The sequence below is a fragment of the Manacus vitellinus genome, unplaced genomic scaffold (genome assembly GCF_001715985.3).
Source record: "Manacus vitellinus isolate BGI_N305 unplaced genomic scaffold, ASM171598v3 scaffold_5_pilon, whole genome shotgun sequence".
NCBI classification, from domain to species: Eukaryota; Metazoa; Chordata; class Aves; order Passeriformes; family Pipridae; genus Manacus; species Manacus vitellinus.
The window spans coordinates 18,460,849-18,474,382 of NW_021940682.1; the positions used below are offsets into that span (position 1 = coordinate 18,460,849).

Here is a 13,534-nt window from a genome sequence, read left to right on the forward strand (position 1 = left end):
ACCAACAGTAGATGAGACAGTTGAGAGCAGATCAGTCAGGGAGAAATGTTGCTAGCAAGGTCTGCAGGGCTTCCTTAAGGACCTTTTTCAGCAAACACTGTCAAGAAACTGCTGGGCAGCAGATACCAAAACTTCACAGCATGGGAAGTTGTTTTGGCCAACTTAAAAAAAAAAAAAAAAAAAATATACTGATAAGCCTGAAGGCAGTCTGGTGTATGTCCAGAAGGGTCAGTGTTCTCCTGAAAGCCCTGAGGGACTGAATTTCTCCCATTATGAAAACTGTCTGAATTTTGTACTTTTTATGATTCCAGAGCAGGGTTTTTTTTTCCCAAGATAAAACAAAATTAAATAAAAAATCCCCCCCAACCCAAAATACATAACCCCAAACAACAGCCAACCAAAAAAAAATAATCCCCAAACCATACCTTGTTCTTTCCTTGACTCAGTTGCAAGACAGAATGACACTATGAAATACTCACTAGTAGTAGATGGCAGTGCTAGGTTGGACTTGATGATCTTAAAGGTCTTTTCCAGCCTAAATGATCCTGTGTAGCTGGTGATGTAGCTAAGAACATCACACGTGGCTTGTTGTTCAACCAGCTCCATCTTTTCCTATGACTAAGTTGACAGAGGAAAAGAAAAATTCCAAAATTCTGATGCATGGCTGGGGAATAGTTGGGAGAGGTTTGTGATGGCTGCAGTGACATGAATTTGGCTTTGTCAGCTTTGCTTTCAGAACACTGAAATAAATACTCACAGACTGTGTTGGACAGGTCAGCAAGGGAAGGTTGTCTGAATGTTTGTCAGATATGGCTTCTGGATAAGATAATATTAATTAAGAAGATAATTTAAGATCAGTTAATACTTATGGATAGTTCTCTGATCACATGATAATGTCACTCTAGGAAGTCTGCTGGCGAGGCAGCTAAGTCTGTGGAAGCATGCTAGGGAAATTTAATAAAGTAATACTTGTCAAAAACAAAACACTTCTGAGAGGAAGAGTAAAGGAATCCTAGAGTTTTGAGCACACAACCTGTACTTCAGGCAGGAAAATACATGAAATACGTGAAAATTAAATACATGAGAGATCTTAATGTATATTGTTGGATTATTTGGCTTGAGAGGTTCCTGTTTTGTGCTATTCAATCAATTTATGTAAACTATGTCTGGATCTGGGCGATGCTAGCGTAACATTTAGAATATTGTTAAAATTGGATATTGCTCAACAGATTTTTTTCATTAAGGCTTTACCTAGGTGTATTAATCTCTTAAGTGATTAAGCTTAAGCTTTGTCATACTACAGATAGCTCAGGCCATGCTAAGCCCCATTAGATGTCAGGTAGTGTTCTAGTAGCAACAACTCATACCCTGTTGCTCTTCTGCCTCCACAGTAGATTTATGTGTCTTCCTGGCTTTTAAACAAACATAAGTATGTGCCTGTTGCTTTAAATGTGATTTGAATGTGAAACAGTGTCTGCAGAGGCTTATTTGCTGTCTTAGTCTATGCTGAGTTTTAGAGGAAGGAGATTTTCCCTCTTGGGTTTTTTTTTCCCCATGGGTGTTAAATGAAGATTCACAGACGTGAAGTTATGCAAATTATTCTGCTCAAGGCTTTCACCTTCTCCAGGTCAGGTGCTTATGGAGGTTGGTTCCTACCCCTGGCTGTTGTTGCTGTAGGGCTGCCAGCGCTGGGTGGCCTTTTGTAGAGAAGTGAATATAGCAGAAATAGTAATGAACAGAGATCTTAAAGTCTATGGAAGTGAAGCTGAGGGTTTGTATCAATGTGGAAAAGTAGGGCTTGAGACTTTGGCTTTTAAACAAAATGGGAAATTCAACTTTTAAAGGCGATTAAGTGTGAGAGTGGGTTAAGATGCAAAACCAGAAGTAGCTAAAGCCTTTCTTTTCTGGGGAAACTTTTTGAGAAAATCCACAGAGAAATACTCTGACAAGTGCAAGACCCGAAAATGCTTACCATCAATAAAATGACTATCAAATATTATACATACCATTTGAATTTGGGTTTTTTGCTATGTCTTTGCCCTGTTGTAGGTCTGTAAATGCAGTGGAAGCATATCTCACCGGAGGTGATGAACATAAGCTTTTCCTGTCAGGTCATATAAAGCTATTTTGGATAAAGAAGGTTTTTCTGAAAACTAAGAATACCTTTTGAAAATGCTTCAACTAAGGAGCAGAGATGAATTAGTGATTGAATCAGAGATGAACTGACCTTTGAGAAGACAGAGAACCTTATTACTTCAGGTTTTAGCTGCACGACCTTGGTAGATTTTTATTTGGCAAACTGCAACTAATGAATCCTTTTATATGCTGTGTTTGCAATTTCCTGAATCGCAGGAGAAGTGAGAACTCTAAGTCTGCAGATGTTAATATTGCTCTCAGAGTTCCATTTCTCCTTCATCTTGCCTAGAAATTCACAGGATCCTAATTAATATGCAGGCAGAAGTTCTATCTTTGGGACAGTTAAGTCTTCTGAAGTAACACCAGGAAACAGCCTTTCTCAGTCTGTAACTCTATTCCCATCAGACTTCTGGCCCATTCAGCCTCTCTTCAGGGAAACTGTCCAGCACCATCACAACTTCCCTTATGTGAAGGTGTCTCTAAACATTCTCATTCCACTTTTGCACACCTTGGTGCCCACAGTAGCTGCACTCAGCTCAACCTTCCTTTTGAAGGACTTGGTTACAACAAGGGAGACTGTAAAACTGTGTTTAGCTTTGGGGAAGGCTCTATTTGCATTGACAGCCACTTAGCTGCTGGAGTGAAGACTCCTGTGTCAGCTGCCTGTACAAGCACCTCAGGTGGCTCAGGCACAGCCCTCCAATGTGAAAACATTGGGTATGCTTGGTAATTGAAGAGCCCTTTAGCACATGGCTACCTGTTGTCTTAACTCCAAGGTGTCCAGCTGTCTTGCATCCATATGTGGTAATGACTCACCCTGAAATCCTACTAGGAAGAGCTCTGGTGATGCATTAATAGGAAGGAAAGGTTGTGTGCTTGATCCCAGGTTGAAGCACAGGTTCCTGCAGAAGCTGTTGGGTGAGCAGGAGCTGCAGCTTGACAGTGCCTGCAATTTGGAGACCTTCAGGAATTCTCAGCTAGCTCAGTTCTCACATTACACCTTAGGGCATGAAGGAGAGTTTTAAGACACAGCTAGGCCTTATCATGTAAGCAAAAGAGTGACCAAGTACCTTTCTTAAAAACATATGCTTTGCCCTTAGTAGGAACCTAAGCAGACTGTAAAACAACCACACTAAAAAAAAAATAAATATGCAGAATATGAAGTATGCTGCAACTGTTTTATGTCAGATTACTCAGGAAAAATTAATCTCATCTCTAGCTGTATAGGTCTGTTGTAGAAAAAGTGATAGTTCATCTAGTCAGACCAGTTTACCAGTGATGGTAGAAACATAAGCCTTTTCTAGAGCATGCTTCATTTTTCTAATGTCGGCACCTAATTAAGATAGTAGCTATATGTTTTGAAAATACATAGTTAGGGGTTGGATAAATTGAATCCTAGTGTCTGTAGTGTCTGGGGATCCAGACACTTGTTTTTATCCCCGGTCTCTCACCCCTCTGTAAGGTCCAGTCCTATCATCCAGCCAAAGATACTTGCTCTGGTGTTCTTAGGTATGAATTCTCTTTCTCCATTGCAAACAGAGAAGTGTTAATGAGGCCTTACTTTACTTAGTGGCAGAGCACATCCAAATCTGTGACATTATTTTAAATAGCTCCAGTGGGGGTCTGCCAGGGGCCCAAGAGCAGTATTTTAAATTTGAAGCGACATTAATTTTACTCTTTTCTGATAGAGCTTCAGCTGACCTGAATCCTATCATCTTCCTCAGTAATTTGAAGAAGCAGGGCTCTGCTTTTCTGTTTTTAGGCTTTGAATTCTTGTCTCAGATTTGTAATTACCTTGCATTTGGCTTTAGATGTAGTTGCAAAGCCCTACCTTACTAAAATGATCCAGTTTACTTCAGAGAATAATACCCTTACAAAACATGCCGGCCATGCACACAGAAGCTCTGTTAAAGCAAAAATATTAAAGAGAGCAACTAGGGGAAAAATTCGTGATAACATTGGTTATTAAAAAAACCCCAATCAATACCAGGAATTGTCTGTCCCCTGTTAACATAAACAAGACTGAAAGCCATTAAAGAAGCTGTTTTCAGTCCCCTGATTCTGAACTAACCCAACCTCTACATCAGTCATTACAGCTGAAAGATAATGCTACTGTAAAATCTGCCTGTGTTGCATAACCTTTGAGTGCAAAATAGGGAGTAGAGCTGATGGTTGAGTCTGGAAGCCTGATCATTTGTCCTGGCCTAGGCAGTGGTTAGAGCAGTATCCTAGCTGTGTATCCTCCTCAGCTGCTTCTAATCACTAAATGACCATCTCCCAGGTGAACCAACTTGTGCTGTTTGCTCCACATTAGTGACATGAGTGCTCTGATTCATAGCATGGAGTAGGCTAAGCTCTAATTTCCTTCCTAAAATTACTTGGGATTTTTGTTAGCTGAATTCTCTGTGAATTTGCAGGGGTGGAGAATACTGATCTGTCTCTTCAACTTTCTTATCCTCTTCAAGAAGTAGGTTATGATTATGTTGTAGTCTTGTGTTATGTGGAAGACAGGAAACTCTAGAACTAAAATTAATGCTGTAGCTGCAGTTTTGTGAAAGGTGTAATGGTGTAAAGCTGCTGAATGCTCCTCTCTCTTGCCCCAGCACCTCCCTCCACAGATCCCCTCAACTTGTCTGCCCTTTCATGCATCAGTTAATCTACTAACACAGTATAGAGCTGTCTTTTTGCACCAGCTCTGTTGCTCATCTGTTGGCATAACAACCTAATTCAAACTACCAGAAAAATAATTCACATTTTTGCTGGGTTAATGTTTTGTCTGAATGTGTGCAAACAATTACATTTGGTAGTCAGAATGGTACCAGAGCTAAGATAAGAAGCAGCAGGGTCATGCAATCAAGTTCATGCAACCATTTGGGAATGGGGCAAAGGAGAGAAATAGTGGAGAAGATCAGTGGATGATTCTCTAATCATCAGCAAACCATTCCGTCATCTGTCTGTATTCTCTAATTATCCCCTGAGGGAAACTGGGAGAGCTCCTGTCTGCATCCCTCCCAGAGAAAGCTGCTCTCATGGGTTTTGCTATTGGAATTCTGTCCTGCTGGCATGTGCTTACCTTGAGGCTGGTATCTGTTTCTCAGTGCTGTTTCCTTTCACTCAGCATTGGTAGGAGATAAATTTACTGATGATTGATGAAGTTCTATGTCTACCAACTCCAGACCTCAGCGAAATAATTCTCTGCTCATTTCCCCCTTTTTATTTTTAAATTTAATCAGTGACTGAAGAAAAAAGAATTAGTTAAGTTTGACCCAAAATTAAGAAATGTTGAATTTCTGTTTTGGTTTGAATCAAATAATAACATTTCACGTAAAATGGAAGGATGACTTTAATATCTGGATTCTTGAGCATTTTTGGTAGTTGATTTCATCCTGAAGGACTTCAACAAAACTAACAAAAAAGCCCTAACCAACTAACCAACAAAACCTTTCAACTTTTGTTTCTATTAGCTAATGGGGATGAAATGGCTACCCAAATAAAAAACCACAAGAATTTTAGTCTCCATAAAGCTGAATCTGTTTAGGACTAGGAGTGGGAGTTTCTGTGGGAACATACAGGATCAACTTATAGTGCTAATAATGCCAAGATTGTGGGTTTGATCCCTTGGGCCCATTCATTTAAGAGTTGGACTTGATCCTTGGACTCAGAATATTCTGTGATTCTATACACACTTTAAAATGGGGATATTTATCTTAATCAGGAAGGAAGGCACATGGTTAATGGCAAGTAAAACCTGCTAGGTATCATGCTGAAATTATCTCTCCAAATAATGAAATTACTGAATTGGAAAATTATATTATCTTTACCCTTGTGGGTTTTTTGGTTCCAAATAGAATAGCTTTCCAGAAAACTATTTTTGTTGTGCTTTGAATTAATGTGCTAATGCTTTCAAGATGCTTCTGGCCTACAAATATTCCCTGAATGTGCAGTTTTGCTATGAAGTAGTTCAGTCTCATTCTTGCTTATCTTTGCATTGTGCAGCAGTTCAAGCAGGCCTTGACAAGGTCATTTATTTTAAGTTAAATTTCAACAATCCATTTGTGTTACCTTTGCTGTTTGTCATACAGTGGAGTAATTTCTGTGAGTAGGAAAAGCTTACTTTGTGGACTGTGTTGCTTGTCTGTCAGTGCTGTCATTGTTGATCAATGGGTTGGTAAATTGAAGGAAGGAAAGATGCAAAAGAATAACTTCTGCTACTCTTATTCTTTCAGGCACATGTATGACCATGCTGCAAATATGTACCCACAGTTAATTAAGAATCCCACCGTCCGAAGTGGAGTTCAGAATTTTATGGCGTATGTATTTAGTTACTAAAAATAAATTATTCAAGACTTGGGGTTGGAGGGTGACAGAATTTTCAAGGTGTTTTTATTCTCTTCCTATTGGGATAAAGAAAATATATGCTTCCTTTCCTTCTGATTGAATGTCATTATTATTAAAAGAAATTCTAAGTATACATGAAGAGGGGCATATACTCTTCCCCAATGCTGATTCTTTCAAAGAAATGTTTGAAACCATTGCTACAAAAGGGTGTGGATGATGTCAATGAATTCTGAAGGTCATTCTAGTAAAAATCCTTTTCTAAAAAGCTGGTATTTTGAATGTTACTGAACAGTGGTCTCCTGGCACGCTAATCTTTTTAGCATTGTGTATCCTTTTGGGTACACAATTCTCTGTTGGGTTAGTATCTTATTCTACCACTGATGTAAATTCTGTTCTAATCAGAAAAGTCCTGACTCACTTTTCTCTTCAGCTGTATAAATCAAAAGTAATTCTGCTTGAATAATGCAGCTACACTGTTGGGAAACCAGAAGTGGGAGAAGAACCAAGCCAGGTACTGGAAAACTCAGCTCTGATTAACAATTATTTTATCTCCTTAGACTTATGGTTTTTTTCCATTACAAATACTTCTGTGAAACTGTCAGTTCTGGGGACTATTTTTTCCCATCTTTCCCTTGTTGTGTGCTTTCTGCAAGGGGTGATATATCTGACTAATTCTGTTATTGGTGCACATATATAAAGTTGATTGGTTTTAGCTTATCAAAAGGTAGGCAAAAAAATCTTAGCGCTCCCTTGCTATTATTCTTCAGCGCTGCTGTGCTCCTCCTTGTGAGAAAAATCTGACAGCAGTGTGTATGGTTTTTTTTCCCAGAATGACTCAGCTTAGCAGTTTTATTCCCTAAAATGCATTGTTGGATGGAGGGGGGCAATACTAGGTGGCCTTGCATCGTTTTTCTATTGCGTATATCCTCAAAAAAAATAAAGCATCGCTGCTTTATAGTAGTTTTGCAATATGAGTTGCTGCACTGTCTTGGAAGTCTTTAACCCTGAATGCTCTGAACATATCCCTGTTTCCTCCAACATACTTCTTGCATCTTGATGCTTCTAGAAAGCTAAGTCTGGTTGGTTTTATCATCCGTATACCACTGGAAGAGTTTCCTTCTTTGACAGGTTCGTTCTCTCAATTTTGCTACTTTACATAGAGCTGGATGGATAGATACAGGAAGATAGAAGAGGCCAGAATCTGGTCCTGATTTCCAAGGGTTCTTTTGTGGCTCTTTGTGCATAGCAAAAGAGGAACTCTGAGAGATCCTTGTAATATTGGCTGCTCCTGCCCCTAGAGTCTGTTCAGTTTGTGTTGCCTCATGCTCTAAACCTGGATTATTTGGCTCTTGACTGAATTTGCCACATGGCATAGTTGCTTGGCCTCTCACCTTTTACTAAGAGGAGCATAACAGTGGTTCTTAGGCAGTGTTTGAGCACCATCAGCAAAGCCTTCATTGCACTTGTAAATAAGGGAGAGAGCTAGGCTCTTCAGTTGTCAGTCTGTTTCTGTTCTTAAATAGGCATTTAAAAGGGAATGGTTCATCTGACCTATCAAATGCTTGTTTCCTTTCACTGACTCTTTGGGGATGCTAGACTTCCTATAGCAAAGTCTGCCACAAAGGTGGAGTCCAACTCATTCTTTGATACTAAAGACTGGTAGAAGCATGTGATGGTAGGGTATGTTGCATGAACCTTTACACGTGGAGGATGTAATGTTTATATCTGCAGGATTTCCAAAGTATGATTTGCCTCAAAACACTAGTAAGGTTGGATCATCTGAGTCATAATATATTTGTCCTTTCCCTGCATTATCAATTACACTCTAAAAACCTCAAGAAAACTGCAACCTGTTTGTTTCTCTGCAGGAAGCAAGATCAATGGACAAGACAGCAAATCAGAAATAATAAGGATGACCCATTTTGGAGGCATGCTGGCTATATTATTGCACAGTTGGATGGTCTGTACATGGGAGCCTTTGAGTGGGCTAAACTACATAAACAAACAGTAAGACTATGCATCTCTTTTTCAGTAGCTGGGGATGGGATGTCAGTGGACAAACATGGGAGAAGGAAATCTGCTGTCTAAAAATAAAAAGTAGATACTTAGTGGCAAGCACTCATTCTGCATGCCAGTCTACAAAATCTTTAGTGGCTGTTCAGTGTAGATAATGTGACTAAGCACTTGGGTCACATAACCACAGATCCTTTGCAGTGGACTTGGAACCCTGGACTCATTAAGTTGGGGGTGGCTTTTGTATCCATATGTGAATGTTGGAAGGACAGACACTTTTAAAGTACTTGTTGCTGTCACTTTACAATTGTTATTGAGCAAATGACCCTCTGGGTATATGGAGTACCTACAACAGCATGAATCAGCACGTAGGGAGTATATTAAACCTTCTCTTCATATTTCCAAGCATCAGATTTGAAATTCTAAAAGCCTCTCTATTTTTTTATATTGCTAAATGTCTTTTCCTTTTCTGTCTCTTAAGTCTCCAAAACATATAGTTACAAAATACATGGTCAGTGCTGTGACAGGCCAAGTGGGATTGGTTTGGGGGTTTTGTTTAGTGGTGGTTTGTTGTTTGGTTGGTTTTTTTGTTCCCCCTTTTTTTTAAAATTGAATTAGAATTGTTTTCCAGATCATCAGATTGTATGTAATAGCAGAGGTCCTTTAACTCCTGTAGAGCATATGCTGTCCCTAAAGTATAATGTCTAATAGATTTTTCAGTGTGAGAGGGAGGACTTGAATAATTGTAGTTGACCCTTTTTGCCTAGGTTTAACTATACCAAGAATTTTGAGGAGCTGGGAGTCCTGAATTGTAAACAATTACATTTTAGTAAAGTGTACATCTTTCTTGCATAGAATTTACTCCGGGACTTTCGTGAGTGGGGACTCAGCTCAAACTGGAAAAAAAAGGTGTTCACAGCAATGATCCACCCTGAGGGACCTGAGTTTATAGGGGAAAATACTAGAAACCTTGACTTTCTAGGAGAAGAACTCATTAATTCCCTTTTGTAACACCTGTAGCCCTGCAAAGCTCATCAGTTTTTTTTTGGCTGCTTCAGAATCTTTTAGATTCAGGTGTGGGGAGGGGAAAGTGCTAGGTTGTGTCTGAGTTATTTCATTGTAATAGGCATGTCCTACCTGCAAGGTGTGTTCCCTGATGCTTGCTTATTTAACTGTATATTTGATGCTAAAAAGCACTGACCTCTGGAGTGTCTGAGTAATTTTATCCTCTTTTTAGAGGCCTTATCAGCATGCCTATATAAAAACAGTGTGCTTAGTGAAAGTTCAGATATATGTTCAGGTTGAAATATTTGTGTCTTCCACTCTTGAACTATATGCAGGGAGTATATTTTTTTTTCTTTTCCCAAATGTGCCTGCAGCAGTTGGTGAGATTTATTTTGACTCTTTTCTATGCCAGTCACAATTTTAGCTTTGGACATTATCACTTACATTGAGATCCATATATTTTTATTCAAAGCAGAAATGTTCCCTGTGTATGTATTTCTCATTTGAGATGTGCTGCTGTTTCCTCTGTGTACCAGAGCCAGTAAGTTAGCATCAGTCTCTTACCTTTGAGTACATTTTGGACAGCTGCTGTTGCACCTAGGTGCTGGTTTTCCTTGGCATCAAAGTAATACCTGACAGCTCTGCAAAAGTACAGGCAGTTCATTTTGTTGGATACCATGCTACTTTTCAAATAATTTTGGGAGATTAGGCTACACCAGTGCTGTGTATGTACATATTTACTGCTGTTAGCATCTTCTTCAGGATCTGGAAGATCTTGAAGACTGTTGTTCCAATCTTACATGGGCAAGGGAAACAGGTACAGATACAAAGTTGCTGACTAATATTCTAGCTTTGACACATCCATTTTTCTGAGCATCAACTCAGCTTCTGTAAACTGTTGGCACTTAAAAGCCCTAACTAAACTAACAAACAAAACAAACAAGAAGACCAACAGTATCTTCCTTATTCCTTGTGATTAAAGAAGTCTGCCATCCAAAGAGGCTGTTGTCAACTTTCCTTTTCCAGTACATATTATAAGAATGTTTAAAAGGTTCTTCTATTTAAATCCTTTAGATTGTTAGTAAGTAGAATGTTTGGCAAATAAATTCACCTAATAGATGATTTTTTCTTAAGAATTGTACTTTGGTTCAATTAATCCAATCGTTTTGATATTTTGTTGGGTGGCAACTGCAGTAACAACTATGAGCTATTTACGTTACTCAGTTCTCACCTTAAAAAAACCCCCAAATTCTACATGCTTTTAAAAGCAAATCTCATTCCCATTGCATGTTTTCCTCAGTGCTTTGAAAGTCTCTTCTTACATCTATCCTTTGGTAGATACTACTTTTGTTTAATTAAAAAAGAATCCTTTCCATGTGTTTATTGTTTTAGGATTATCATCATCAGGAACAAGTTTCTTTTGATATCTAGTAGTGCAGTAGTTTAGATTCATGGTTGTAATGAACATTAGAAATATTTAAAATACCTTGTGTGCGAATTGTGGTGTTTTCCTTTTTTACCCACACCCAAACAAAACAAAAGAACCCACAAAAAACCCAACCAAAACCCAATATGTGACAGTCTGTATTTTGTTGCCAGATGTTCTACCTGCTATTTGGAAAAACTGTGTACTTCTAAATCCAACTAATTGCTTGGTATGTGCAGAGGGCAATTGCTCCCATTACCCATGGCTTAAAATAAGAATAAATGCTGTAGAAAAAAGGTTGGGAAGCTTTTTCCCATAACTCCCAAAATATCAGAGACAGGAGAAAGAGAAGGGGAGGAGGAGCTGGATTTCTAAGTTCTTACATTTCTCCTCTGCCCATGAATGATCATACATGGACAGAGTGCTCTCCTGAACACTGAGAAGTTGGTTGGTTGACAAGGATAGACTAAAAGAGATAAAGGGGATGAAGAAAAGGAACTGTGTTTACAAGGCCTGTGGATTTCAACACTAAGCAGTAGGCACAGTTGTATAAAATTGCTTCCTTTTCAGGAGCATAGAAACAAGCTGTTTCAATTGCTAATCTACTTTTAATTCTACACATTTCATGCTTTCAGTTTTCTCATCAGCATTACACATAACCTTTTCAAACTTGTCAGAAGTAAGTTTTACATTTGGTTGATTAGTTGATGTGCACTTACTGAGGAAGACAACTGAAAGGTCTGACTTTCTGTTGTCTGTTATTATGCATGGTAGTTTGAAACTATGCCAAATCCACAGTGCTTAAATGAGAGTTGGATTATGTGCACACAAGTCACTCTGAAATGTTCAATTTTTCTACTGTCCCCTAAACTTCAGGTTTACTTCACTTGAATATTGTAGAACCATTCTGTCTGCCACATATAACTGAGCCTTACTGCAAAAAGAACATTTGATTTGGACTCTGAACTGTTTGATAGTAGTACTAGTACATTATTTTTTATTATTATTTATGAAGCAAATGTTTTGTAGCATACAGTTCTAAACTTTGTTTTGAATTGCATGGAGTCTGTTTTCCTGCTGGGCTGTTTTAGGTAAGTGCTTCCATTAAGACCTGCAGGAAGGAAATGTAAACTTCTGTATTTTGAATTTGATACTTGCAGGTATCATTAAGAGTGATGTCAAAATCTGAATATATTTTCATGTTAAAATGTGACATTATTCTAGCTGGTTTAGCAACATTTTATATCCAGTAAACAAACCCAACCCTTTTGTTAAGACAATTTCTGAAGGAGGGGCACTCAAAGAACATTACACCTTTTCATCTGCCTAATGCTTTACCAACGCTGTGATTAATCTTGGGCTTGTCTATGCAGGGATATTACTCTTGAATAAGGAGGTGTCAGAGTTTTAAATACTACAATGACTCCAGGACAGCTCTCTATTTGCACTTCTTTATTTTGTATTGAGGGTGCTCATGCTTGGAGAAGTTACTGGAAAATAATGGTTACAGGTGTCTATTTTAATGTCTCATGTAGACAAGCCTTTAAGGCTGTTTCTGTCCTGTCTGCCCCTTATATGTTTATTTCTCCCTGCTGCTTATGTCACTGGAACTCAAATTGATTTTTTTTTGTTTGTCTGTTTTGCTATGCAGGACATTACCTAGAGGAGCCACACATTCTAGCAAAGGGACTCTCTCTTGTGGCTGTACCACCTCTCCATGTCAATTTAGCTCATTCATTCCCTGTTCTTCAGGATGTAAACCATGTATACAAGGAATTTTCCTGATATTGCTCTGTGAGATAGGAGAAGGTGATTACAAAAGATTGTAATATGTCCTCTATTATGCACTTGTTATGATGCACAGGTTTTTAGGTCTAATTATTGCTAGTGGACACTGATTAACTCCTCATAGAGATTTCTTCACATATCCTGGAAATCAGCTGTAATTTTTCCAAAACTGGGGCTCTTGGCCTTAAGGCAGAAGCCTCAGACCACTCCTGAAATTCCCAGATTTGGCCTGCATTGCAGATACCCGTGTCTTCTGTTTCAATGCATTGTTTTACTGAGACTCCAGAGAAGCTCTGTGCTTGTGTGATTTTGCTGAGCATCAGACAGTCTTAAACACAGTCTGGTTTATTCAAGGAGAGTAATGAATTCTTGGAAATAAACTGGAACAAAATTTGCTTGCCCCTCAAAAGGGAAATGAAACCAACCCCTGTGGGTGCTTAACCTAGATCCTCATTTGCTTCTTTGATGTTTTGGCTGGCTTTGGCAGCTGGCAGCCTAATCTCACCCAGTGGAGCCCTAGGAATTTGCATAACCTGTACTTTGTTTGAGCGGGTCCTTGCTCCTGCTTTCTGACTACTTTTCTGTGCTTGTTGTTATGAAAGCATTCTTACTTGGCACTTTTGTTCTAAGTTGAATGGACTTCCTGATAGTTAAAAAAGTTTTGACTTGAAGTGACTGTAAGAAAGTGCAGAAATGTGAAACTTAAGAAATATGCAGGCAATTCTGACTGATGTTGCAGCAGGATCAACGTAGCTACCTGTAGATGTTGCAATGAAGGCAGATTTTATGAAGGGGAATATGGAGTTGGTAGCAAATGGATGTCAAGTA

The 13,534-nt window shown here is 38.8% G+C and overlaps 1 protein-coding gene across 1 annotated transcript in view; it reads left to right on the plus strand.

Annotated features, from left to right (window-relative positions):
• The window catches only part of PLBD1 (phospholipase B domain containing 1), a 35,797-nt gene that overhangs the window by 6,461 nt on the left and 15,802 nt on the right, over positions 1–13,534 (plus strand). The window contains exons 3-4 of the mRNA XM_029963590.1: positions 6,363–6,446; positions 8,343–8,481. Of these exons, the coding sequence (XP_029819450.1) occupies positions 6,363–6,446; positions 8,343–8,481 (223 nt within the window). The remainder of the gene's footprint in view (positions 1–6,362; positions 6,447–8,342; positions 8,482–13,534) is intronic.